At 44.0% G+C, this 23,365-nt stretch overlaps 1 protein-coding gene, 1 long non-coding RNA gene and 2 other non-coding genes across 4 annotated transcripts; 3 read left to right on the top strand and 1 right to left on the bottom strand.

Moving 5' to 3' along the window:
- The first annotated feature begins 3,760 nt into the window (after positions 1–3,760).
- TRNAY-GUA (transfer RNA tyrosine (anticodon GUA)) lies at positions 3,761–3,850 on the top strand. The gene is given in 2 exon segments: positions 3,761–3,797; positions 3,815–3,850. It is a non-coding gene; the product is annotated as a tRNA-Tyr (tRNA).
- A 376-nt stretch (positions 3,851–4,226) lies between these two features.
- On the top strand, positions 4,227–4,316 carry TRNAY-GUA (transfer RNA tyrosine (anticodon GUA)). The gene is given in 2 exon segments: positions 4,227–4,263; positions 4,281–4,316. It is a non-coding gene; the product is annotated as a tRNA-Tyr (tRNA).
- A 2,608-nt stretch (positions 4,317–6,924) lies between these two features.
- LOC138069770 (uncharacterized) lies at positions 6,925–15,683 on the bottom strand. Its single transcript, XR_011144092.1, has 4 exons — positions 15,581–15,683; positions 14,410–14,478; positions 12,367–12,498; positions 6,925–7,513 (listed from the first exon to the last, which is right to left on the bottom strand). It is a non-coding gene; the product is annotated as an uncharacterized lncRNA (long non-coding RNA).
- Positions 15,684–15,811: 128 nt separating this feature from the next.
- On the top strand, positions 15,812–17,862 carry ABT1 (activator of basal transcription 1). The gene is made up of 3 exons (XM_068960956.1): positions 15,812–16,052; positions 16,715–16,920; positions 17,076–17,862. Exons 1-3 carry the CDS (start codon positions 15,812–15,814, stop codon positions 17,454–17,456), a joined length of 828 nt encoding a protein of 275 aa, XP_068817057.1. The 3' UTR covers positions 17,457–17,862.
- The last annotated feature ends 5,503 nt before the right edge of the window (positions 17,863–23,365 follow it).

Genomic DNA, 23,365 nt, shown 5'->3' with positions numbered 1-23,365 from the left:
GTTCTGGAAATCGTTTGTTTCAGTTGTAAGAATCTGAGGTTACCTTCAAAAGGTCAAACATGTGGGAAATTGATTCTGAGAATAAAAATGTAACATTAACATAAATAACTGGAATGTAGATGTGTAAATTCACCTGGTAGAGACAATCTTCAAAAACAGAAAACCCAAAGAATCCCACCTTGCCTACCCTATCACTGAAGACAAAGGTGAGATCATCAATATTACTGAATTGCGTCTTTAAGTGGTAATGCTTAAGCAAGGTGTATATTATTTACAGAAGCATGGAAATAAAGCCCAAAGCATAGGTGGAACATAAAGCTGGAGAATGCAGGCATCGATCCCGCTACCTCTCGCATGCTAAGCGAGCGCTCTACCATTTGAGCTAATTCCCCACCCAGATGGGTAAACCTGTCTTTCTTTCTCACTTTAATATCTGAAAGTAATTCAGAACTCGTGGCCACTGCCATTTGTACCTGTGTTCGATATTGCTCAAGAGTTTCAGACTGGAATTATATCTACGGAAACCTGGGACAGGGAGGAAATTGCAGGTGCATCCAGAAGGGCAATTCAAGTTTCTCAACCAATGAGACTCGGCTTTTGGCCACCCCAACAGTTCCTTCCAATTCCCTCACTCCTAAGTTTTCCACCGGTTGACTCTGCTAGCCCCAGAAACAGATTCTCCAGAGTTCGTACAAATGTCCCCTAAGATCTGCTTTCCGTCTGGCTTAAAAAAAAAATCTCCATAGGTGGACACAAAGTCACGAGGGGATGTGCGTCCCAGTAAATTCCTCCCTTCATTCTGACTTCGTAGTCCCAATTTCGATCAAGGGTGTACAAGTTATTTTTCTAAGGTAAATATTAATAAGAGAAGAGAATATAATCATGGTTACATGCTTAGATCTGGATTCTCTGCAAAACAAAAACAAAAGTAGTAGGTGCCACTTTTCATTCTGAGCCTGTGGAGTACCAGGTACCAAGTACTGTATTAGGTGCTAGGTACTGTACAGAGTTAGTTCTGAAGAGAGAACTCTTGGGCATTTCAAGGACCATCACTTGCAGTAAAGTCATTTGAAGGTCCTCCTCCAACATCTAAACATCAACTACTTCTTTGTCTGAAATTCCATCATTAGAAACTTTTTGTTCTTGTTGTTTAATATTATTTTCTAGTCTCAATGAAATTGGGTCAAGGTGATAAAATTGAAATGGAGAAGATGGAGCATTTTACTCAAGAAAGTGGCTCTATGTTCCTATGTTGTGTAGGCATGCTGTGCAGGCCTTTCCAGAACCCTCTTAATCCTTTTAAATGCTTGTGCTTCTCTTTTTGTTTTTAGTGTAATCAGGGCTGACAAAAAAAAAGTGAATAACTTTCTGTGGGAAAAAAGTCCTCCACCTTCCTGTACCCACTCCATTTGAGACGAAAGAGTTCAAAACTCAGATATTACAAGTGTATGTAGAAAGCCACCGTTTATCTCAAAACTCGGCTCAAGGTCAGCCTTGCCTTGTCTCCATCTACTTGTTCTCACTTTACTCTTCCTTGGATAGAATTTACCCAGGTACAAAAGTCAGTTTGGCCTCCACTCATTTTTTTTTTTAACATTTATTTTCCATGATTATATTAGGGGTGCAAATGTGGAACTGGAGTGAAAAAAAGAAAAAAGTGGCCTAATTCCACAATTTAGAACACAGATTGAGCTTTGGGATGACTGATTATGAACTGGGACCAACTTGGGGATTTCAACCATGAGCTAGGAGTTCTAGTTTCCAATATCATTGGATCAGGTATTAAAATCTGAGCCTCTTAGCTTCCGTTAGAAGTAAAATGAAGATCAAGAATACTGTCTTAAAATTCACAATGACATTTTACCAGTTGTTGAACTATTGACTGAACTCTAAGCTCACTGCTCTGGACTGAACTGTGTTCTTCCCACATCCAAGTGTGACTGTATTTGGAATTAGAAAGTGATCATGGTTAATGTAGTAGTTAGGGTGGGGCCCTGATCCTGTGGGATTACTATCCTCATAATGGGAGACATCAGAGTTCTCTCTGTCAAATCAAGAAAAGAGCTCTCACCTGGAACTGAATGGTTGTCGTCTTGATCTCAGACATCCCAGCCTCCAGAACTGTGAGAAAATTAATTTCTGTTATTTAAACCACCCAGTCTATGGTATTTTGTCATAGCAACTGGTGCAGACTAAGACACTCATCTTTTAATCTGCCTTGTGATAAAGGAGGTAGGACTCTATAAACTATACTGCTGACTTACTACTAGGCTCTATATTCAGTTCAGTCACTCAGTCATGTCTGACTCTGCGACCCCAAGGACTGCAGCACACCAAGGTTCCCTGTCCATCACCTGAGCTTACTCAAACTCATGTCCATCCAGCTGGTGATGCCATCCAACCATCTCATCCTCTGTAGTCCCCTTCCTTTGTCAAAAAGGAAACTAGAGGGAGAATGCCAGGCTGGAGGAGAAAGAGGCAAGGTGGACTTGTCTTCTCAGTTTTCTTCCTGGGAGCTTCCTGTGCCTCTAAGTATCACCCTAGTAAGACTTCTGGATCCCAAAAGACACAACAGTTCTGAAGCAGCAATTGAATCCAGCACCATGCTGAATTTTTCACACTTGGCATATTTGCTATTTTCCACCTTGTATTTGAAGCATGGATAGGACACTGGACAATGAATGAGAAACTTCACTTTCTAGGATCTCTCCTCTCCAGCTGGTAATTCTCTGTTAGGTCAGGAACACTGAAAGTTGCTAGATATTTTCTTAATTTTTCATGGAAAGGGATTTAATTACTGAGTTCAATATTGACTACATCTCTCAATATTTCTAAATAGAGGGCATTGGCAATTGCCATTTACAGAAAATTTGGGAATATTTTTCAATAATATCATTTTGTAGAAATAATATAGTTTTGCATAAATTTGTATAAAAGCACAGACATTTATAAAATATATTTTCCTTAAGTATATTTCCAAAGAAAGCCTTTTCTCTCCAGATAATTTAGTGTATTCCCCATTTATGTCTATTTCTGCTTTAGGCACAAGTCTAAGGCAATCTCTGTTGAACCTCAATGTTTGACCATTTTCTCTGGAAAAAACATTTATTTATATTTGCATTTAAATTTTATAGGTGTTTTGTTTTCACTTTAATTGCACCACAGTAATCATTCAATATAATATGAACCACCCAAATTATTTATCCAACTAAAAAAATTGACACTCCTTATATTTCATGATTAGAGCTATGAACACACACAATTTCCCATTAGATTTTCAGAAAGAGAATCACAATGATACGAAAATGCACCAGATATTTCTCTGCTCACAACTTAGGGATCCTCTTCAACCTAATTGTTTGTGTTTTCAGTAATTATATCATTTATTGAGCAAAGCTAGACACTTTTTTCTAGGGAAAAAGGAAATGGTAATTAGAGGGGGACAGCAGGAAATCGGACGTAATGCAAGAAATTCACCCTAGGTATGTAATACTTAGGGAGGAGGACATGGGATACCGGTAGAATTTTTAAGATATACATAGAACAATATCCTAAGGTCCTAGATGTACAACCCAATGGATTTTAGATATTTATTAAATCCGTGAAAGCAGCTACCCAGATCATGACACAGGACCTATTCAGCCTTTAAAAAGACTGCTTAAAATTAATTATACTTTAAAAAATGAATGCATGTTATCATAGCAGAAATCATCTAGATAGACATTAGAAAAGGGAGTCTAAAAAAGAGCTTAGACGTGATCCTTCGATAGCTCAGTTGGTAGAGCGGAGGACTGTAGGTACTTGATTCATGGTCATCCTTAGGTCGCTGGTTCGAATCCGGCTCGAAGGAGGAGAGTTTTTGAAAATTACAGGCCGAACCAGGTTAATAGACAAAGATCTTTACCTTCTCAAATGAATGAATTGGATAGTAACTCCGCTTCAAGAAAACAAGTCCCTCTTCTACCCATTTAGGAAAACCTTATCACTCATGGCTCACTTTTGATTGAGAGAGAAGGAGCTAAAGCAGATAGAACAGGAGTAGCAAAGCACAACTCTTTAATGTTCAAGGGAATTAATTTTTAAAATACACTTCTATAATTACTACCCATATTAATTTTAGAATATTTCTAGCACCTTTCATGTTTACCTCTATTTTTGAAATAAACAAAATTACAATACTCAGATAAAAGAATATTTAAAGTATTCTAACAGATCTTCTCACAGCTCCTTCGATAGCTCAGTTGGTAGAGCGGAGGACTGTAGGAACTTAATTCGTGGTCATCCTTAGGTCGCTGGTTCGAATCCGGCTCGAAGGAGATCTCATTTTAGCAAAAAACCACTGCAAGCCTAAGGGAGAAGGCAATGGCGCCCCACTCCAGTAACCTTGCCTGGAAAATCCCATGGACAGAGGAGCGTGGTAGGCTGCAGTCCATGGGGTCGCTGAGTGTCGGACACGACTGAGCGACTTCACTTTTACTTTTCACTTTTCACTTTCATGCATTGGAGAAGGAAATGGCAACCCACTCCAGTGTTCTTGCCTGGAGAATCCCAGGGCTGGGGGAGCCTGGTGGGCCACCGTCTATGTGGTCGCACAGAGTCGGACACGACTGAAGTGACTTAGCAGCACTGCAACCCTAAACACGATGACCTTGTAGGGATATATAGATAAATAAACAAGTGAACCTGAGGTAGGCACAAGAAGCTGTCAAAAAAGATTTTTTTTTCATCTGGGTCGCTAAAGAATCTCCAGTAACTGATTTTTCAAGGAATTGAGAAGGGGTTATGGCAAAGGGGTAGGTCACCCTATCACAACGTTTTCATTTTTCCTAAAGGTTCAAAGGCCCTTTAGAGCTCTCTGTTGAGACTTATGTGAATAAACATTCTATCAATGACAATTTCAAATACACCCAAGGTAAAGAACACAGCATAATTTACCATTGTGGCCATCACAGTAGCAACTGACATCATCTACTCCTGCACAAGACCCACCTCCCTGATTCTTTTAGTCAATCCCCAAAAGTTTTCTCATTTCACTCTTTGTGGCTCAGTATTTTGAAGACTTCGGTGTTAAGAGCTAAAAGCGAAACCTACTTTGTTTCTCTCCCCATTCCAAAAAAGTAGGAGGCAACTGGCAGAAAGTTCTCGTCCATAAATGAATGAAACAGGCATATGAGAACTAGAGAAATACAGTTTATTAGTCTTTAGAACCACTCCATCAAAGAGCACGTGGCGAGTTAACTTTAGAAAATATACTTGGAGTTCTGTTCAGCAACGACTGTCATCTCGGATTATGACTGTAGGTAGATTTACTACTGCTTCCATCCTCTGGCTTTCTTGGCTCCCTGGTTCCACCGGGATGGGAAATCTTGAGCCACAAACTCGTCCACAGCCCCTTCCAGGAAGCCGGCCCGAGTATTTGTACGCATTCCAGAGCTCGGCGCCTTGCAGTCGACCCCAAGGCACATGTGGGTCGGCGGAACCTTGGCGCCTTAAGGACACGGGTAGCACGCACAAACGGACAAGTCCTCCGGCCTCAAGATGAGGGGAGCGAGCCCGGAAAGCGGCCTCGAGTCTGATGAAGGGACCGCTTTCAAGGCCTCGCCATAGTTGGGAACTGCCAGGGCCGAGTCCGTTCTAGTGGTTGTTCAGCTCATGGAGGTGAAAAAGGAAAGAAGCAGGTTGCTCTGACTGGACTGACTCCATTTTTAAAAGAAAAGTAACTCCATCTTACACCCTCGGCGAACTTTTGGACTGTATATCTGGGAGGCCATGGAGATAAAATACCAGCACACGAACAGGCCTCCCGGGCGGACAAAAACCCAGACCAGGCAGACGCCGTACCTAGACCTCCCCGAGCTAGAAGGAATGCAGTGTCCACTATCTAATCAATCACTATCTGTAATCTTAATAATATTTATTGATGTGGGCTAAACTGTATGTCCAGATAGCTTTAGAATGTGAATTTATGGCTAAAACCTGATTGTATCTCTTACTAAGGTTGTCCAGAGCCGGTTTTAAAGAGTTTGGGTATGTGGGCTTGGGCCTGTACACTTTGGGCACAATAGGTTGTCACGAAAATCGGTCGGGGTCCCTGGCTAAAGAGGAAACTCTGCCTCGGACCCGTGGGTGTAATAAACTGCAATCCACTATTCACGCTATCCTTCTGAGTGAGTTTGTTTCCCGGAGCGTTTGGCTACATTTCCTGCGTTGGCCGGGAAACTCCTCCCTGTGAGAGACAAGTCCCATTTGGGGCTACTCCGAGGCTTCGCGTCTCTGATCGTCTAGACAGGGGTAAGGCGCCTCGCCCTTCTGTAAAGATTCCACTTCCCCACGCCGGGATCTTTCACGTTAGTGGGTAGTGGACTGGGGCAGGGGAGTTAAGCGCTCACGTAAGGAGATTCCCACCCTGCGGGGTGGAAGAGGGGGCCTGATCAACCCCCTGGGAGGGAATAGGGCACACATTGCTCCTGCTGCTGCTGCTGCTAAGTCGCGTCAGTCGTGTCCGACTCTGTGCGACCCCATAGACAGAAGCCCACCAGGCTCCTCTGTCCCTGGGATTCTTCAGGCAAGAACACTGGAGTAGATTGCCATTTTCTTCTCCAATGCATGAAAGTGAAAAGTGAAAGTGAAGTCGCTTAGTCGCGTCCGACTCTTAGCGACCCCATAGAGGGGACACACTGACCGTCAAAGTCATAAAGGAGGTGGTGTCCGCGTCATCTTGGGGTAAATTACCACCAGGCGATTGCGAGAGGGCTTTGGGAAGAAGAAATTTGGTCTTTGTGTGCTTATATTCTGCCCTCCCCGAGGAGGTGTCCCATCTGCTGTGGAATTCATCCCCTCAGGGTTGTCAGGCTTAAAGGAGGAAGATACGCGAGTGAAAACAAATTGACCTTTCCCGAGACGGTCTGGGACGTGGGATATTTAATCCATCTATGTTTTCATCCGCACCCAATCAAGCCCACCAAGGCAGAACGGACTTTCAAAGTGAGAGGAGAAAATAATCTTGGACCACTTGGTGTTCTGGTTCGGCGCTGCGGACCTGCAGGTGAAGACTCGCCGATCCCCCTTCTAGCAGGAAGGCTCTCCTCACCCCAATTAAGAAGGAGGCGGAATGGCAATATAAGTGTTTCATTGAGTAGAAATATCAAGAAGTACTTAGGATACCGAGAACTTCGTGGACAGAACGAAAAGGGAAGGAAGAAGAAGGTCCGAGAATGTAAGCTAGATGGGAGGAAGTGAATCTAAGGCAACTGTATTGGAGTGCATGATTAAGAATTTTAAGAAGGAATTTGAAGAAGACTATGGGGTGAACATGACGCCTAACCGATTCCGCATATTCTGTGAGGTTGAACGGCCCTCTATGGGAGTAGGATGGCCACCAGAGGGCACCATGGACTTAAAAACAATAAAAGCAGTCTGCAGTAGTCACCGGAACGCCGGGGCAGCCGGATCAATACCCATATATTGATTCATGGCTGTGGTTGGCTCGAGATCTTCCCCCTTGGGCAAGACTCTGCATTCAAAAAGAGAGAGGGAAAACATTAATGGCACAAAAATCGACTGATGACAAAAAAGAAATTCTGCAGGATCCGGACGGGAGCGATTTGCCCTCTCTCCCATACTGGATGACGCGCCGGCCACCTAATGCTCACCAGGACCGGAGGCCGCCTTAATGACCACCGATCCAGGGCCTGCTGGGGCCCCACCAGCTGCTCCCCGGCCAACTCCCCCGGAGATCGTAGAGCCGCCATTTCGGCAGGCTCCGATCCCGGCGGTAGGAACCTCTAGTCAACGTCCACAGGACTCAGCCTCAGCCGAACCTCCTAAAAATATCAGCCTCTCCCGGTGAGTACTGACGGAAAGCGGGAAGGCGACACAGGAATTCGACAGAGGCTGCGCTCCGCCAAAGAGCCGGGGTAAACAAATGCCTCGCAGAGAGCTACAACAGGGTGCAACAGCTCCGGTTCAGGGAGCAGACAGACACTACCACCAGCCTCCCCGAGCCTACTGTTACCAACCATTTTCCTCTGTGGACCTACTAAACTGGCAGAAACCCAAGGCATGATCAGGCTGATGGAGACTATTTTTCGAACCTACCATCTTACATGGGAGGACATAATCCAGCTGCTAGTTTCCCTCTTCAGCACTGAAAAAAGACACAGGATCCATACTGAGGCCAGAAAATGGCTACAAGAAGTGGCCCCCGAGTGTACCGTAAACCCACAGTGGTGGGCAGAACTAGCCAACCCTGATGAAAGGCCCGATTGGGACTATAACACAGAGGCAGGAAGGGGCCACCTTGAGAGATATAGGGCGGCTATTTTACAAGGTCTCAAGAGGGCTGCCGTAAGTCTATAAATATGGCAAAACCAACCGAAGTAGTCCAAAAGGAAACTGAAACACCTACTGAGTTTTATGAAAGACTATGCAAGACCTATAGACTTTATACACCAATAGATCCAGAGGCAGCTTGGTCTCAAATTGTGATAAATACAGCCTTTGTATCTCAAGCCTACCCTGACATCAGACATAAGCTCCAAAAGGTAGGCAGAGTATTAGCCATGACCAGCACACAAATAGAGATTGCTAATAAGGTGTTCAAAAACAGAGACGTGGAGGCAAAAAAGAAGGCTGAGAAAAAGCGGAGAGAAGAAAACAAGAGAGCAGATCAGAGGATGGTGTTACTGGCTGAGGCCTTGGGAAGGCCCCTCCTTGGGCCTTCCTCAATACCTCCACCCCCTCTAAATCAGCCTTGGTCTCCTGACAAGCCTCCTACAAGGAAGCCCAGGATCGCCCTGCAACCAAATCAATGTACCCATGCCGGGGCTTCAGCCACTGGAAAAATGAATGCCCCCAGAATAGCTGGGAAAAATAACTGGCATTGACTGTTTTAGGGCTGGCTGAACTGGAGGCTGAATAGGGGTGCCGGGGCTCAAAGACACAAGGTCCCCAAGAGCCCATGGTAAAACTAAAAGTGGAGGACCAAATTATTGACTTTATGGTGAATACTGAGCCGGTGGCCCCCCAGAGAAGGCCATTGCTGCAGGAGTAACCAGGGAAAAGCTGATTAGACTATTCTGTCTACTCCCAAAATGCCAGATTGGGGTGGGGGGGCATCAAGTGACTTATGAATTCCTGTATATTCCTTAATGCCCAGTACCTCTGTTGTGGAGACTTGTCATCTAAATTGGGTGCACAAGTGACCTTTCTCCCCAAGAAAGACCCACTCTCGACCACCTGTTTACTCTCCCTTTGGGTAACCCCTCAAGATGAATGGAGGTTGCATGATCCTTTGGAAGGGAAGCCAGATGGGTTAAACAATCCAGAGAGAGAGCTGATCCAACAATTCCCTGAGGTTTGGGCAAAAGATACACCCCCCACCCTGTCCCTGCCTGGGCTCGCCAAACATCAAGCTCCCGTGGTAAGAGAACTCAAACCTGGTGCCATACCAGTCAGGAAATGTCAGTACCCGCTAGCACTGGAGGCCCGAGTTGGTATCCTGCCACATATAAATAGGCTACAGCAGGCGGGCATCATGATTGAATGCCAGTCAGCCTGGAACACACCAATCCTGCCAGTTAAGAAAGAAAGGGGACAGGACTACAGGCCTGTACAGTACCTCAGACTGGTCAACCAGGCAGCGGTAACTCTACACTCCACTGTTGCTAACCTATATACCTTACTCAGCCTCCTCCCACCAAGTGCTAAGATCTATACTTGCCTGTATCTAAAAGACACATTCTTCTGTATCCATATTGCTCCGGTATCTGAACCCATTTTTGTCTTTGAATGGGAAGATCCTGCAGGGAGCACCAAACAACAGCTCACTTGGACTTGCCTCCCGCAAGGATTTAAGAATTCCCCGATCATTTTCGGGGAAGCCTTGGCTTCCAATCTGGACTCATTCCAGCCAGGAAGGTTTAGATACTGGCTGCTACAATACGTGGATGACCTGCTGTTGGCTGCAGAGAATAAAGAACACTGCTGGAAAGGAACTAAGGCTTTGCTAGAACTGTTGATGGAGGCGGGCTACCGAGTTTTGAGGAAAAAGGCAGAGATCTACAAGATGGAGGTAAGATATTTGGGGTTTGTCCTGAGAGGGGGCAAAAGACTGTTGGACCAATCTAGGAACGAAGTAATCTTGAGAATCCCACGACCAAAAACCTGCATAGGTCCCAGAATTTTGGGGAGCCACTGGGTTTTGTAGAATTTTGATCCCAGGATACTCTCAGACGGCCCAGCCCTTGTTTGAACTCCTAACAGGGCCAGAAGGGGATTTACTAAATTGGACTGAGAGGCAGCAACAGGCCTTTGAAAAGTTAAAATTGGCAATTACATTGGCACCTGCATTGGGTCTGCCAGAACTTACTAAACCATTCACTCTTTATGTGACTGAAAAAGACAAAGTGGCTATGGGGGTATTAACTCAGGCCATGGGGACATGGGATAGACCAATGGCCTGTCTCTCAAAACAGCTGGACAACATTGCCATCGGATGGCCTGGGTGCTTTCGGGCAATTGCCATGGTTGCCTTACTGGTCTGAGAAGCAAACAAGCTAACTGGGCCAAAACTTAATTGTAAAGGTTCTCCTTAATTGTAAAGGAGGTCAATGTTCTCCTATTAGGGGATCCCCACAAATGGTTGTCAACGTAGCAGATTACCCAATGTCAGGGACTTTTATGTGAGAACCCTCATGTTACTATTGAGCTCTGTCAGGCCTTAAATGCGGCTACACTCCGTCCTATGGGGGAAGGTGGACCCTCACATAATTGTGAATAAATCCTGGAAGAAGTTTATGCTAGCAGATCTGACCTGAGAGACTAGCCAATCCCGGACCCACATTGGGTCCTGTACACTGATGGCACCAGCCTAGTGAAACAAGGACAATGGGAGTCGGGGTATGCAGTAGTCACAGAAAAGAGCATTGTCGAGGCTGGTTCTCTGCCATCTTACTGGTCTGCTCAACGGACTGAATTATGGGCTCTCATTCGGGCCTTCCAGTTTTCAAAAGGTAAGAAGACCAACGTTTACACTGACTCCAAGTATGCTTTTGCTACTTTGCAATGTATGTGGGGCCCTATACGAGGAGAGAGGGCTCTTAACAGCTAACGGAAAAGACTTTAAAAACAAGGAAGAAATCTTGACCCTACTAGATGCTGTATGGGAACCTGAAAAAGTAGCAGTAATATATTGCTGGGCTCACCAAAAAGAGGACACCCTGCAGGCACGGGGAAACCCACAGGCAGATGGAGCCACAAAATAAGCCGCTGAAGAATTTGGAGGCACTGGGTGGGACTGTTAAGGCTTTTGTGCTCTTGAGAATGCCCGAGTTAACTTCAACTCTTCCACAGTATACCCCGGCCCAAGACCAGCTGGCTGAAACAGAAAGGGCCACCAAGAATGAAAAGGGCTGGTGGGGACTGCTGGATGGCAGGTTGCTAGTTCCCGAGATATTGGCCTCTTCATTAGGGTCTCAGGTAGCCCAGGCTACCCACTTGGGATGTGACAAATGGAAGAATTAATTCGGAAATATTTTTTAACACCACGGCTTTCTTCCTTGTGTGAAATGGAATCCAAGAACTGTTCTGCTTGCTCACAGGTCAATGCTGCCCCCAGACATAAGCAGAAATCTCCGGGAATACAATTAAAGGGTACTCTGCCCTTTGAACATTTAGAAGTGGACTTTACTGAAATGAAACCCTACTGGTATTATCATTATTTACGAGTCATGGTATGTATCTTTTCAGGTTAGGTGGAGGCATTCCCCACCTGAACTGAAAAAACAAATGAAGTGCCTCATTGAGTCAAGAAATAATCCCCAGATTCTGGTTCCCAACCAGTATAGGATCAGACAATGGCCCTGCTTTTGTAGCCAATTTAATTCAACAACTATGTAAACCTCTAAATGTCAAATGGAAATTACATACAGCATATAGGCCCCAGAGTTCCAGAATGGTGGAAAGAACTAACCAAACCCTAAAAGATACACTTTCAAAATAGATCATAAAGACTGACTGTTCATGGATGGACTTACTTCCGGTGGCCTTGCTCAAATTAAGAATGACCCTGTGTTTCCATGGTTATTCTCCTTATGAAATTGTCTATGGAAGACCCCCTCCCATAGTAAGACAGGTGTTGGCAAATTTGCCATGTAAGAGGGGAATGGGATTTCACAGAGGATGGAAAAATTAGGTAAAGTGATAAACCAGGTAACTAAGTCTGTCCAAGAATGGGTGTCATTCCCCCTTGGGGAGCAGATTCGTGAATTTGTGCCCAGTGATCAAGGTGTGGGTCAAGGATTGGAAGCATGACTCCTTGGTCCCACACTGGAACGGTCCATATACTGCTGTACTAACTATACCTACAGCAGTTAAAGTTGCAGGTGTCACTCCCTGGATCCATCACACGAGGGTGAAGAGGACATACCACACAGACCTGGAGGACGCCGGGTGGACTATACAAAAGGACCTCGCTGATCTCCGTGAAACCAAGATCATCTGAAAAAGAAAAAATGAAGCTCCGCAATCAACTCCTACTACGTAGACTTTCTGGTATCCTGGGACTAACCCTAATTTCAGCACAAGACAACATTTCCATCTCATGGGCACATTCCTACATGGACTTCCATAACAGATCTAACTGCTGGGTAGGCGGAGCTATGCCCATGTCTCTCATGGATGGACTCCCATGGTGGGTGTCACCTCTATGAAGGGGTGACATGCCTAGTTTATGTGACTATTTTCTTCAGATGAAACAACAAAAGTTGAGTGTGGAAACTGTCATTATAGCAGCCACTACCCATTGGTTCGATAAAAAGGCTGATGATCTGACAAAAGGCCGTGGGATACATTTTAATTGTATTCTTAGCTCAGAAAATGCTTATCAATATTATGTGACAGCTAATAAGTCCAAACAGTCCAAAAAAAGAAAAAAACAGGTATTTTGACCAATTTTACCAGGTATGAAATGAATGTATGTGGATTACTCCAGAAAAGGGACAACTTGTTGTGATAGCTGACATTTGCTGGGAACAGGATGTACACACTACTGGATATAATAACCAGATAATACACAAAAAAGGACTTGAAGCCAATGGGTTTTCTACAGACAGAACAGTGCTATAAGACCTATAAAGTTACTTATGATCCCAATCAATCCACCCAATGGCCTGGGACAGACTAGGGAGTCAACCCTGGAATCAGGTGGATTGCCCCAAACAGTACTCATTGGTTATGCAGGACCAATCTGTGGCCATGGCTAGCCCCAGGGTAGGTAGGAAGATGTACTTTAGGTCTGGCTTTGCCCATGGGAACATTAGGCCAACAATACAGGAGCCCTTAAATGTACCCTCCCTACGGGCCAGATGGTCACGATCAGTTTTCCGTTGGTATGATTATTTGACTGCTACATTTGTTCCTTCGTTGGGCACTACAGATATAATGATTAGAGTTGAAGCCATAACTAATTTCACCCAAAGGGCCCTAAATGACAGCCTGAGGACAATTCAAGCATTAAATAATGAACAAATACAAATGAGAAAGGCAGTAACTTGAAATAGAATGGCTTTGGACATCTTGACCGCTGCTCAAGGAGAGACTTGTGCCATAATAAAGGTTGAGTGGTGTGTGTATATCCCAGTCTTGTCTGGAAACGTTACTGAGGCTCTTAGAGATACACAAGCTCATGTAAAACAAATGTCAGATGACTCAGTACCTGTTTGGACTTCTGTTTTGTCATGGATAAAGGGCGATTGGTAGAAGACTGTCAATTGTTGTTACAGTTGCTCTGTTAAGTTTGTTATGTGCACCTTGTATTCTCCAGTGTATTGTCCAATTTGTGTCGCTGAGATTGACTACATTTACCCAAGTACATGCCAAAAGACCTAATGTGCAATATGTCCCTGAGTGATACATTAGAAGCTGAGAGGATCAAGAGGGGGTAATGAAAGAGGAAAGGAGCAGGTTGCCTTGACTGGACTGACTTCATTTTTAAAAGAAAAGGAACTCCATCTTACACTCTCAGCAAACTTTTGGACTGTATATCTGGGAGGCCATGGAGATAAAATACCAGCTGCTGAACAGGTCTCAGGGATGGATAAAAACCAGACCAGGCAGACCCCGTACCTAGACCTCCTGGAGCCAGAAGGAATGCAAAGCCCACTATGTAATCAATCACTATCTTCTGTAATCTTAATAATACCTATTGGTGTGGGCAAAACTGTATGTCCAGATGGCTTTAGAATGTGAATTTATGGCTAAAACCTGATTGTATCTCTTACTAATATTGTCCAGAGTGGGTTTTAAAGAATTTGGGGATGTGGGCTTGGGCATGTACACTTTGGGCATAAAAGGTTGTCACAAAAATTGGTCGGGAACCTGGCTAAAGAGGAAACTCTGCCTCGGACCCACCGGTATAATAAACTGCACTCCACTCCTTCATGCTGTCCTTCTGAGTGAGTTTCTTTCTGGAGTGTTTGGCTACAACAGAGGGAAAATTAGTTTGTGATCTAACAGCAAATCTTCTCCTCTTGAGTACCTGTGGTTGCAAGATGTTAACAGGAGAAAAAGAAAGAAATTTTAATTCATGAGCATGGAGGTCCCATAGAAATGGGACCTAAGTGGCCAAATCAGGCAGCTTTTATACTTTTTAGACAAAGAAACGTACGTTCTGGGTGCCCAGCTAGTGAAGAATCTAAATAGAGTTTAGGCTTGAGGTAGTAAATTAAAGGTTTGTTTCTATAACCTTAACCCAGAATATCTTTGGTGCTAATAGTGTCTTTCCACCAAATGCATGGAGTACACCTTTCTACAAGAGAGATTTCTTGCTTTTAGGGAGACAGAAGAGTCTAAGAGTAGTTCTTGTAGTAGCACCAGATTCTTCAGTAACTTTAATTCAACATAATCAGTATGCCACTGAGGCACATTTTGGGTAACCTGGACCCCAACACTGTGAAAACACAAATCCCAGGGAGAATAAAGCTCCCTGTCCTAGCGGTGGCTTAAATCAAGACTAAGTATACGTTTGCCAGTAGATGTTTGTAACAGAAGTATAAACACAAATCATGCATTAACACAAATGTAAAACAGGCGCCAAATTTTAAAATAAAAGAAATAATTGTGGCAAGTTAACTTTTAGACGATTTATTCACAAAATCAAATTTTAAATTAATATTTTAAAGTAAAAAAGATGTTAACTAAGTGAAAAGGTCACAAGTGAAAATTTCAAAAATTAAGTCTGACTAAATTTCTAAAACTTTTATTTGCAAAGGTAAATTACATTCTCAAAACTTAAATTTTAAAAACTCAAATCTCTAAATTAAATTTGGAAAATTAGTTAACACTCAAACTTAACTAATTAAAAAACTGAAATTTCAGTAAACTTCAAAAGTTGAGCCATCCCCCAACTGGAGTCTCACCCGAGTCCTTCGGGTACAATGTTACTTTGACCGCCAGAATACACAGAAACCTCCCCCTCACTTCCAAAATAGTTCTCCAAAATTTCCGGAAGAGCATGCCTCATCCCCCTCCTTTTGCATTTCACCACGGAATTCTCTAGGGTAAATTATACTTGAGGGTCTACCTCGCCTTTGTCTCTTCAGCTTGGACGTCAAAGGCTCTCAGGCTTTGTATCTCGGGGCTGACCCAGGGCCAACTTCCGCCCTCTCCGCCAGTTCCTGCACTTTCGGGCACAATCCTTTCTTTTCGTTTGACGTCACTCGAGCCGGCCCCGCCCACCCAAAGCAGGCTGTCGCACACGAGTGCGTCAGAGGCGCGGCGCTTTACGGCTGCCCTGTCTTACGTTTCGGCGAGCATGGAGGTAGAGGGTTTGGAGCTGGGCGCCGCGGAGCTGGGGCCTCTGGAAGGGAGTGACCAGAAACTGGAGGCAGAGGAGGAACAGGAGGAATCTGAAGAGGCGGCTGGTGGCAGCAAGAAACGGGTAGTGCCGGGCATTGTGTACCTGGGCCACATCCCGCCCCGCTTTAGGCCTTTACACGTACGGAACCTTCTCAGCGCCTACGGGGAGGTCGGGCGTGTTTTTTTCCAGGCTGAGGGTAAGTGCTCAGGCCTTGATGGTGAGGGAAGAGGGGTGGTACTCGTTGGCACTGAATACACAGTGCGTGTTTTGTTGCCTCAGCTGAGCTTGGAGGCGCTGACGGAGCCGGGGACCTGCGTCTGTTTTCTTTGGTAAGTAGGTGACGCGCACGTTTCTTAGAAGGCTGAAACGGAGTGTGGGTAGCTTTGTATATCTAGCTGAGCCTAAATTCTTCGCTAATTTTTGGATTCTAATCTCGGCTCCGCCCACCCTACTTTCTTGAGACGAATTTACAAGTTTGTTAAATGAGTACTGCTTGAATTAAAATCTCTGACTTTTCCACAAAACTGAACGTATCTCTGTCATGTCGAGGCCCAGGTCGAGAGACAGTATATAATAGGCCCCGCCCAACTCCCACTCAGTCAGTCACTAATTGGGGTTGGGGGCCTGTGCAGGTTTTGAATAGAACGATTAGGGCAGACGTAATGATAAAAGAATTAACATTTGAGGAAAAGGTTGAGTTTAGTTGAGGGGTAAAGTGTGGACTATGCAGTTAGACACCTCTGGGTAAAGACAAAGTGGGATCCTGGCCTGCAGGGAGGTCTGGAGAATTGGTGAGTGGGAGGTGCTGTTGAGTGGATGCTGTAAGGGCCTCTTTGACGACTTTGTCTTCAACTCCAGACGGGTTCGTGAGGCGCAAGAAGAAGGCAGCAGCTGCCTCCACCTCCGGAGGGAAAAAGCGGTCCAAGTACAGCAAGGACTACACGGAGGGCTGGGTGGAGTTCCGGGACAAGCGAGTAGCCAAGCGTGTGGCGGCCAGTCTTCACAACACGCCCATGGGCTCTCGCAGGCGCAGCCCCTTCCGTTATGACCTGTGGAACCTCAAGGTGAGGAGATTGGCTTGTCTGCCGCACCATTCACCCTCTCGCCTTCGCGGCCACAGCCCAGGCACCCCTGTCATCTTTTTGGCGCCCATCCCTTCCATCAACTCCCGATCTCTGATCTGCCCTACTCAGATCTTTTCTTGTTTTCCTGTCCACAGTACCTGCACCGTTTTACTTGGTCCCACCTCAGCGAGCATCTTGCTTTTGAGCGCCAGGTGCGCAGGCAGCGTCTGAGGGCTGAGGTTGCCCAGGCCAAGCGTGAGACTGACTTCTATCTTCGAAGTGTGGAGCGCGGAAAGCGTTTTCTTGCGGCTGATGGGGACTCTACCCGCCCGAATGGTTCCTGGGCCTTTGCCCAGCGTCCTACTGAGCAGGAGCTAAGGGCCCGGAAGGCAGCTCGGCCAGGGGAACGTGAACTAGCTCGCCTGGCTAACGCTCAGGACCAGGCCCGCTCCAACCGAGGGCTTCTTGCCAAGATCTTTGGAGCCCCTACACCCTCAGAGAACAGGGGGGACTCCTCACCGGTCAGGAACTCATGAGGGTCAGAGAGGCCCCTTCCACCTCCTAGCCCAGCCCAGCGTCCCTTCTACCTTATAATGACTACCCAGGCGGACATTCTATTGTGTTTCTCAAACCAGGAGTCTGGTGAGTTCCTCAAAAGTTTTGTAGGCCTCTCGTCTTCCTCCTCCCAGCTCCTGTACATGCCTGGCTGAGGCACTTAGTTCTTACTAGCATGATTATGCTAGTCTGCTCATGTCTGTTTTACCTTGTTCAGTTCTTGGCTTCCTGCCTTCTGCCCCCTGGGACCCTTTAAAAGTCCTTCTTTCTGGCCCTAGGAACGGCCTTTACCTTGAATTAGAGTGATAATGGCTAGTCCAGACAGCTGTTTACCAACCACATTATTGGGCAGCAGCAACATCCTTTTTATTTAGAAAAGATTAATAGGGACAGGGGTTAATGGGCTAGAGTGGCTTGGGAGTCACCTTCAAAATATATTTATAGAATAGAAAAAGATATATGTAAATATATATTTTTAAACATGCCTTTGTATTTTATTGGCGTGGGGGGTGGAGATGGTCATTGGATAAGTTCCAACTTCTGTGTGTTGGACAGAATTCACCCACCTTTGATCCATCTCCTGGACACAGGATACCTCCCTCCGTTTTAACCTGGATAGTTTTCCATCTAATCAGTGTCTTAGGCCATGCTGTTAACACTTACCAAATTCAACATTTACCTATCTAATCAATTTCTTAGGCCTTGTTGTTAACACTTATTTAATTCAACATTTACTAAGTCACTATATGAGGACACATGGCCCTTGGTGTAAGTCTTATAGACTACTAAAAAAGACAGATGTTTAAGAAATAAATGTATAGAAGTACTATAGGCATCATGCCAGATGTATATAAGAGGTAGAGTGAGGCCATGGGAAGGCCTGATTGATTCTATCTGGGAAAGTAAGCAACATCCTAAGAAGTGAACCAAAGTCTGAAAGCCTGATATACTCCAGTAATTGCAAACAAAACTCCATTGATGACGTGTTGGGTTCAGACCGTTGTAAAGGTGGGCAAAGCTTAGGAGGTAGTTGTGCACACATGATGTCCTTCTGGTGCATTTATACATTTTATCTACGCTTAGACAAGGGAATGTTCACAGACAACATACAAAGCAGCTCTGGAGGTGATAGAATGCATGTAAGCCACTGAGGGGAACTGAAAACTGAGATGTCAACAAAAAACTGAAAAAATCTACACACAGCCTCATAATAGAGTAAAACTCTGGCTTTTAAACTTACAGGAAGTGTTAGAGCAATAATAGTAAGTCATTTGAGTTTCGCTTGCGCCACTTATTAAGTTCTTTTTGTTCTTTCTGCTTAACTGTCATCAATATAATTATCATTGTGTTCTTTGGGTCAAGTGGATTCACCTACTTTGGCTCTAAATAACCAAGTTTTGTTAAGATCTCAATTTGATAAGTGAAGTTTATTTGGGAGGAGAGAAATGAATTATGATCTGTTAGGTATAACATTTTTCACAATCCTCAAAACTCAGCACACAAAAACATCTGTGTTCATTTCATGTGGGCCTATTCCATGTGGACTCTTCATGATGTCTTCCACGTGAATCAGGAAGATCCAGTTTCAGACTCTGACAAGCTGTCATATTCATTTATTCAGTTCTGAGTATCTGTTGTCGCTTCTTATACATAGAGAATACCAAGATGAAGAAACTTAAGTTACTAACAGTAAAACACACGTAGGGCTTAATTTTTTGAATGAATGAACTTGTGTTTCCAGATTGATGTTATATATAAGGATATTCAAAGTCAGCATTTCAGTCTCAAATTTTAACAGTTCTGCATGTAGAGCTCACACCTATGGGTGGGTAAGTCACAAGTGGAGTGAAAAAATGAAAATAATGGGTGGAAGGAAATGAATTTCCCAGTAACTATAATTGTGATTCCCTCACTTCTAAGCCCTTTGAAAGGAAAATACCTTTTTTATACTTCCAGTTCTGTCTCCATTTGACCAATGCTTAAGTTTTTTATATGAGTTAACTTGTTTAATACACAAGCATACAAAATCATATCATCTCCACATTTCCATCATTAAAATTAGGCTCATATATGACACAAGTTGCTCCTTAATGTTTTTTATTACCAGCATCTTCCCCAGTTGCTTTGCCTAGGTGTATGTGGTAAATGTTTATTGCATGTACATCATGTGACATATAGTGAAGAGTTACTGCAAATATGAATGGATTAATCTAATGCCAAGTGTTGCAAACTGGGTGATTTAGCGCTCAACCATCCCCTATATGATTAGACTATTAGACGAAGTTATGAACCTATTGTTGCAATGAATTCTTTGAATCAACTTAGTTACACACCATCCAAGAAGCTAGGACCCTGCATTTGCAGAAAATGATAAATTGGTAAAATGAGGAATGGGATCCTGCTTAAGAGAGTAGGAGGGCTCTAGATAGGTGTGTCCACGCATGTGAAATTTCTGAAAATGTCCAAAAGTCACAAAGCACTCTTCCTCAGTTTACTTTTCCATTGTTCTTCATATCTCTGGAAGTAGTCTTGTAACATAATACTGTAGAGTTGAAGGGGGGAAAACCCTTTGTCTAAGCCTCAGGAATGTGCTGTTTCCCTAAGAGAGTTAATGTTTCAGTGCATTGCTTGTGGTCCCTGACTTAAAATGGTTCAGTGGTTAATTTTTCCATTTCAGTGCAAAGGTGGTGCGCATTCAGTAGAAACTACTTCCAGTTTTGAATTTTGATCTTTTCCATGGCTAGTGCTAGTGATAAGTGGTGTGATACTTTCCTGGAGCTGGGCAGCCATTCAATCATAAGGGTAAATGATTACTTTTCACTCTCAGTACACTATTCAATAAATAATATGAGATAATCAACACAGTTATGAAATAGGCTTTAGGTTAGATTTTGCTCAACTAATGAAAGTGTTGTGAGCACATTTAGGGTAGAGTTGGTAAATCATCTGCCTGCAATGCAGGAGACCCGGGTTCGATTCCTGGGTCAGGAAGATCCCCTTGGAAAAGGAAATGGCAACTCACTCCAGTATTCTTGGCTGGAGAATCCCATGGACAGGGGAGCCTAGTCTGATAGACTTGGCAACTACACCACCACCACCAGGCTACGTTATGCTGTTGAGTAGGTTAGGTATATTAAATGCATTTTCGAATTCCAGATGCTTTCAACTTAGATGGGTTTATTTGATGTGACCCTATCCTCAGCAGAGGGAGATCTGTGTTACTTAGATTTCCCAACCTTTAAGAGGGAGTCCCACCTCCAATTCCCAGCAGAAGCGGTAATTTTCTTCCTTTTTGGTAAATGTGTCCACCATTCTCACACCCATACAAAGCTGCTGCTGCTGCTGCTGCTGCTGCTGCTAAGTCACTTCAGTCGTGTCCAACTCTGCGATCCCATAGACAGCAGCCCACCAGGCTCCTCTGTCCTGGGATTCTCCAGGTGAGAATACTGGAGTGGGTTGCCATTTCCTTCTTCACACACAAAGTGATCTGAGTAATAAACTCAGCCAGGGAGAATGAAATGGAAAGAAACCGGTTAAAGTGTTTGCTTTTCTAGGCTCTATTTTTTTTTTAATATGTTAAAATGCGTAATACCCCTGAGACTTGAACTAAGCTTCCGTGAACAGCAATGTAAAGTGTTTTGGCTTTCCCTTTCCTCAGCTTCCCCTCTCAGGCGTGAAATCAACTCAGGAGGATGCAGAAGAACTTAGAAAGGAGCCTGGCGCAGGCACAAGCACCAGTTGTGTCCCAGAATACTGCAGGATAGGGGAGGGCGTGGTTGGAATTACCCTGGAAACCACAGGGGAAGGATAAAAGGGGAGGGAAGGAAAAGAAAATGTGTTTGAGAAGCACATCTGGTATAGAAGGGCTTCAGTGGGTGAGGGCTTCAGTGGGTGGTGGCTTCCAGGGCAAAGACCAGGCAGTGACCCAGAACGTCTCAAGGGACCTGAGGATAACTGGGACTCTTGTCAGTTCCTACCCACTCATCCCACCCATGAGCTACTGTGTGTGATTGAGTTAAGGGTCTATATTTAAAATATACTTTTATATATTTATATACTATATAGTGTGTGTATATATATATATATAGAGAGAGAGAGAGAAAATGACAACCTAATGAAAAATGCTGTTCACTTTTAGGTACATTTTACTGATACTCTGGCACCCATTTGAACATTCAGGACAGAAATTCATAATGAAGCGCTAGTTAATATGAAATAATAAGACAATGGAGACCAGAGTTATGGCTTTCACTTAACTAAATGTGAAAGTGCCCAAACTACTCACCTAAAGGAAGCCCTCGCCTGAGTTCTTTTCAAGGAACAACTTGCTAGGGTTGGCTTTCGTGATGGTCATTTGTTTCCCCTCAACTTTTCCAACTTTCTGTTGGAAAACTTAACAACAGATTTTCTTCTAAATTATTTACCCATCTTCATTGCTCTTACTGCTGTCTTTCCCATTTAATGTATCTTCGTGTCTATGGAATCCTTTGAGGGGCTTCCATCAATTGAATTATTAGCGAAAACTCTCACTGAAATAAGAATAAGTTCTGTCTGGATGTCTTTCCTTAGATTAAGCTCATGTTTAGGTAAACAACAGTTCTGCATCCCAGTGCCCACTTAATTGACACTCCGCTTTTTCTCTACTAAGAATGATATCTATATTACCCAGCAAAAGATACATTTCTAAAATGTTATATACAGTTTAAACTGAAAAAATAACATCCTTGGAAAAGAAACTCCACAGTGTCTGTCTCTGTGGTGCAATCAGTTAGCGCCTTTGGCCCTTAACTGAAAGGTTGGGGGTTCAAGCCCACCCAGGGCTGGCTTTGATGGATGTGATGAGATCTGTTAGGAACCTTGTCTGTGGGTTTATTTACTTTCTTGATTCTGATTCCCTATCAGATTCTGAAAATCTTTACTTATTAAGTGAAATCTTACCAAATGTTTCCTAGAGTTGTCTTTGGGAAAGGTTCACTGAATATTACAGGGCTTTTGGTGATAACTGAGGGATAGAGTGAAGGTGTCTCAGGAAATCAGTAAGTTAAAGGTGTCTGCTCGTGCATGAGAGACCAATCTGGAGAGACACAAATATTTTCATGCCCCTCTGCTCTATACAGGGACTGGTGTATGACTTATGGGGACTTCAGTGAGGGAATCTAGAGATACAGAGAGAGACGAAAGGGCACAGTACAAATCAGTACAACTGACAGACATGGAGAGAGAGGGAGGCAGAGAAACAGATGAAAACTATATTGAAATCAAGATCACATGTGACTTTAGAAGAGGATCCACAGGCGCCTTTTCTAAAGGAGGCACTTCAGAAAGGCCTGCTGTGACAGAGATCTTCTGAAATATGAGATCATCAAGGAAGGATGAAGTTTAACTTGGATTGGCCAAGGAATCCAGAGCCCAAAGCTGCCCTGTGAGAACCTGAAGAATCCTAGGATCAGAAGCAAATGATCCTCAAAGGATGATTCCTGATCCAGATCTTTGAAAAAGGTTCCTGACTGGCAGACTTTCTGAATCTTCAGGAAGCTTCAGGAGATTTTAATACAGCTTAAATTGATAAAGTACATTGTCCATCATCTTTAGAAATAGAGCCCAATAGAAATGGCATGAAGATGTTCTCAATTTAGGAGCATCTCTCCCACCTGAAAGCAGAGCTGGCTTGAACATAGTTCTACTATTTCACAACCAGAGTGCTAAACATTCTCAAGAATCACAGGGACATTTCATGGTCCAAAGACTTCCATTTGCTACCCCTTCTTTGGAAAACATACACTGATATTCTCCAAAAGTTTGTTCCCTCAGGTGATTTCCTGGACCCAACACATTCTCCGTTTATGATTATGAATTATTGTCCCTTGACCAGTGGATTTCTGCATGTATT

The sequence above is a fragment of the Capricornis sumatraensis genome, chromosome 22 (assembly GCF_032405125.1).
Source record: "Capricornis sumatraensis isolate serow.1 chromosome 22, serow.2, whole genome shotgun sequence".
NCBI lineage: Eukaryota > Metazoa > Chordata > Mammalia > Artiodactyla > Bovidae > Capricornis > Capricornis sumatraensis.
The sequence above is the reverse complement of the archived record's forward strand: the minus strand, read 5'-3'. Positions and strand labels throughout refer to the sequence as shown.

What these genes read in the sequence shown, in the direction of transcription:
- ABT1 (XM_068960956.1), top strand. Translation starts at nt 15,812, where the DNA reads ATGGAGGTAGAGGGTTTGGAGCTGGGCGCCGCGGAGCTGGGGCCTCTG. An exon ending in TGTTTTTTTCCAGGCTGAGG is followed by an intron (nt 16,053 to 16,714) that starts GTAAGTGCTCAG and finishes CTTCAACTCCAG; the next exon opens with ACGGGTTCGTGAGGCGCAAG. An exon ending in ATGACCTGTGGAACCTCAAG is followed by an intron (nt 16,921 to 17,075) that starts GTGAGGAGATTG and finishes TCCTGTCCACAG; the next exon opens with TACCTGCACCGTTTTACTTG.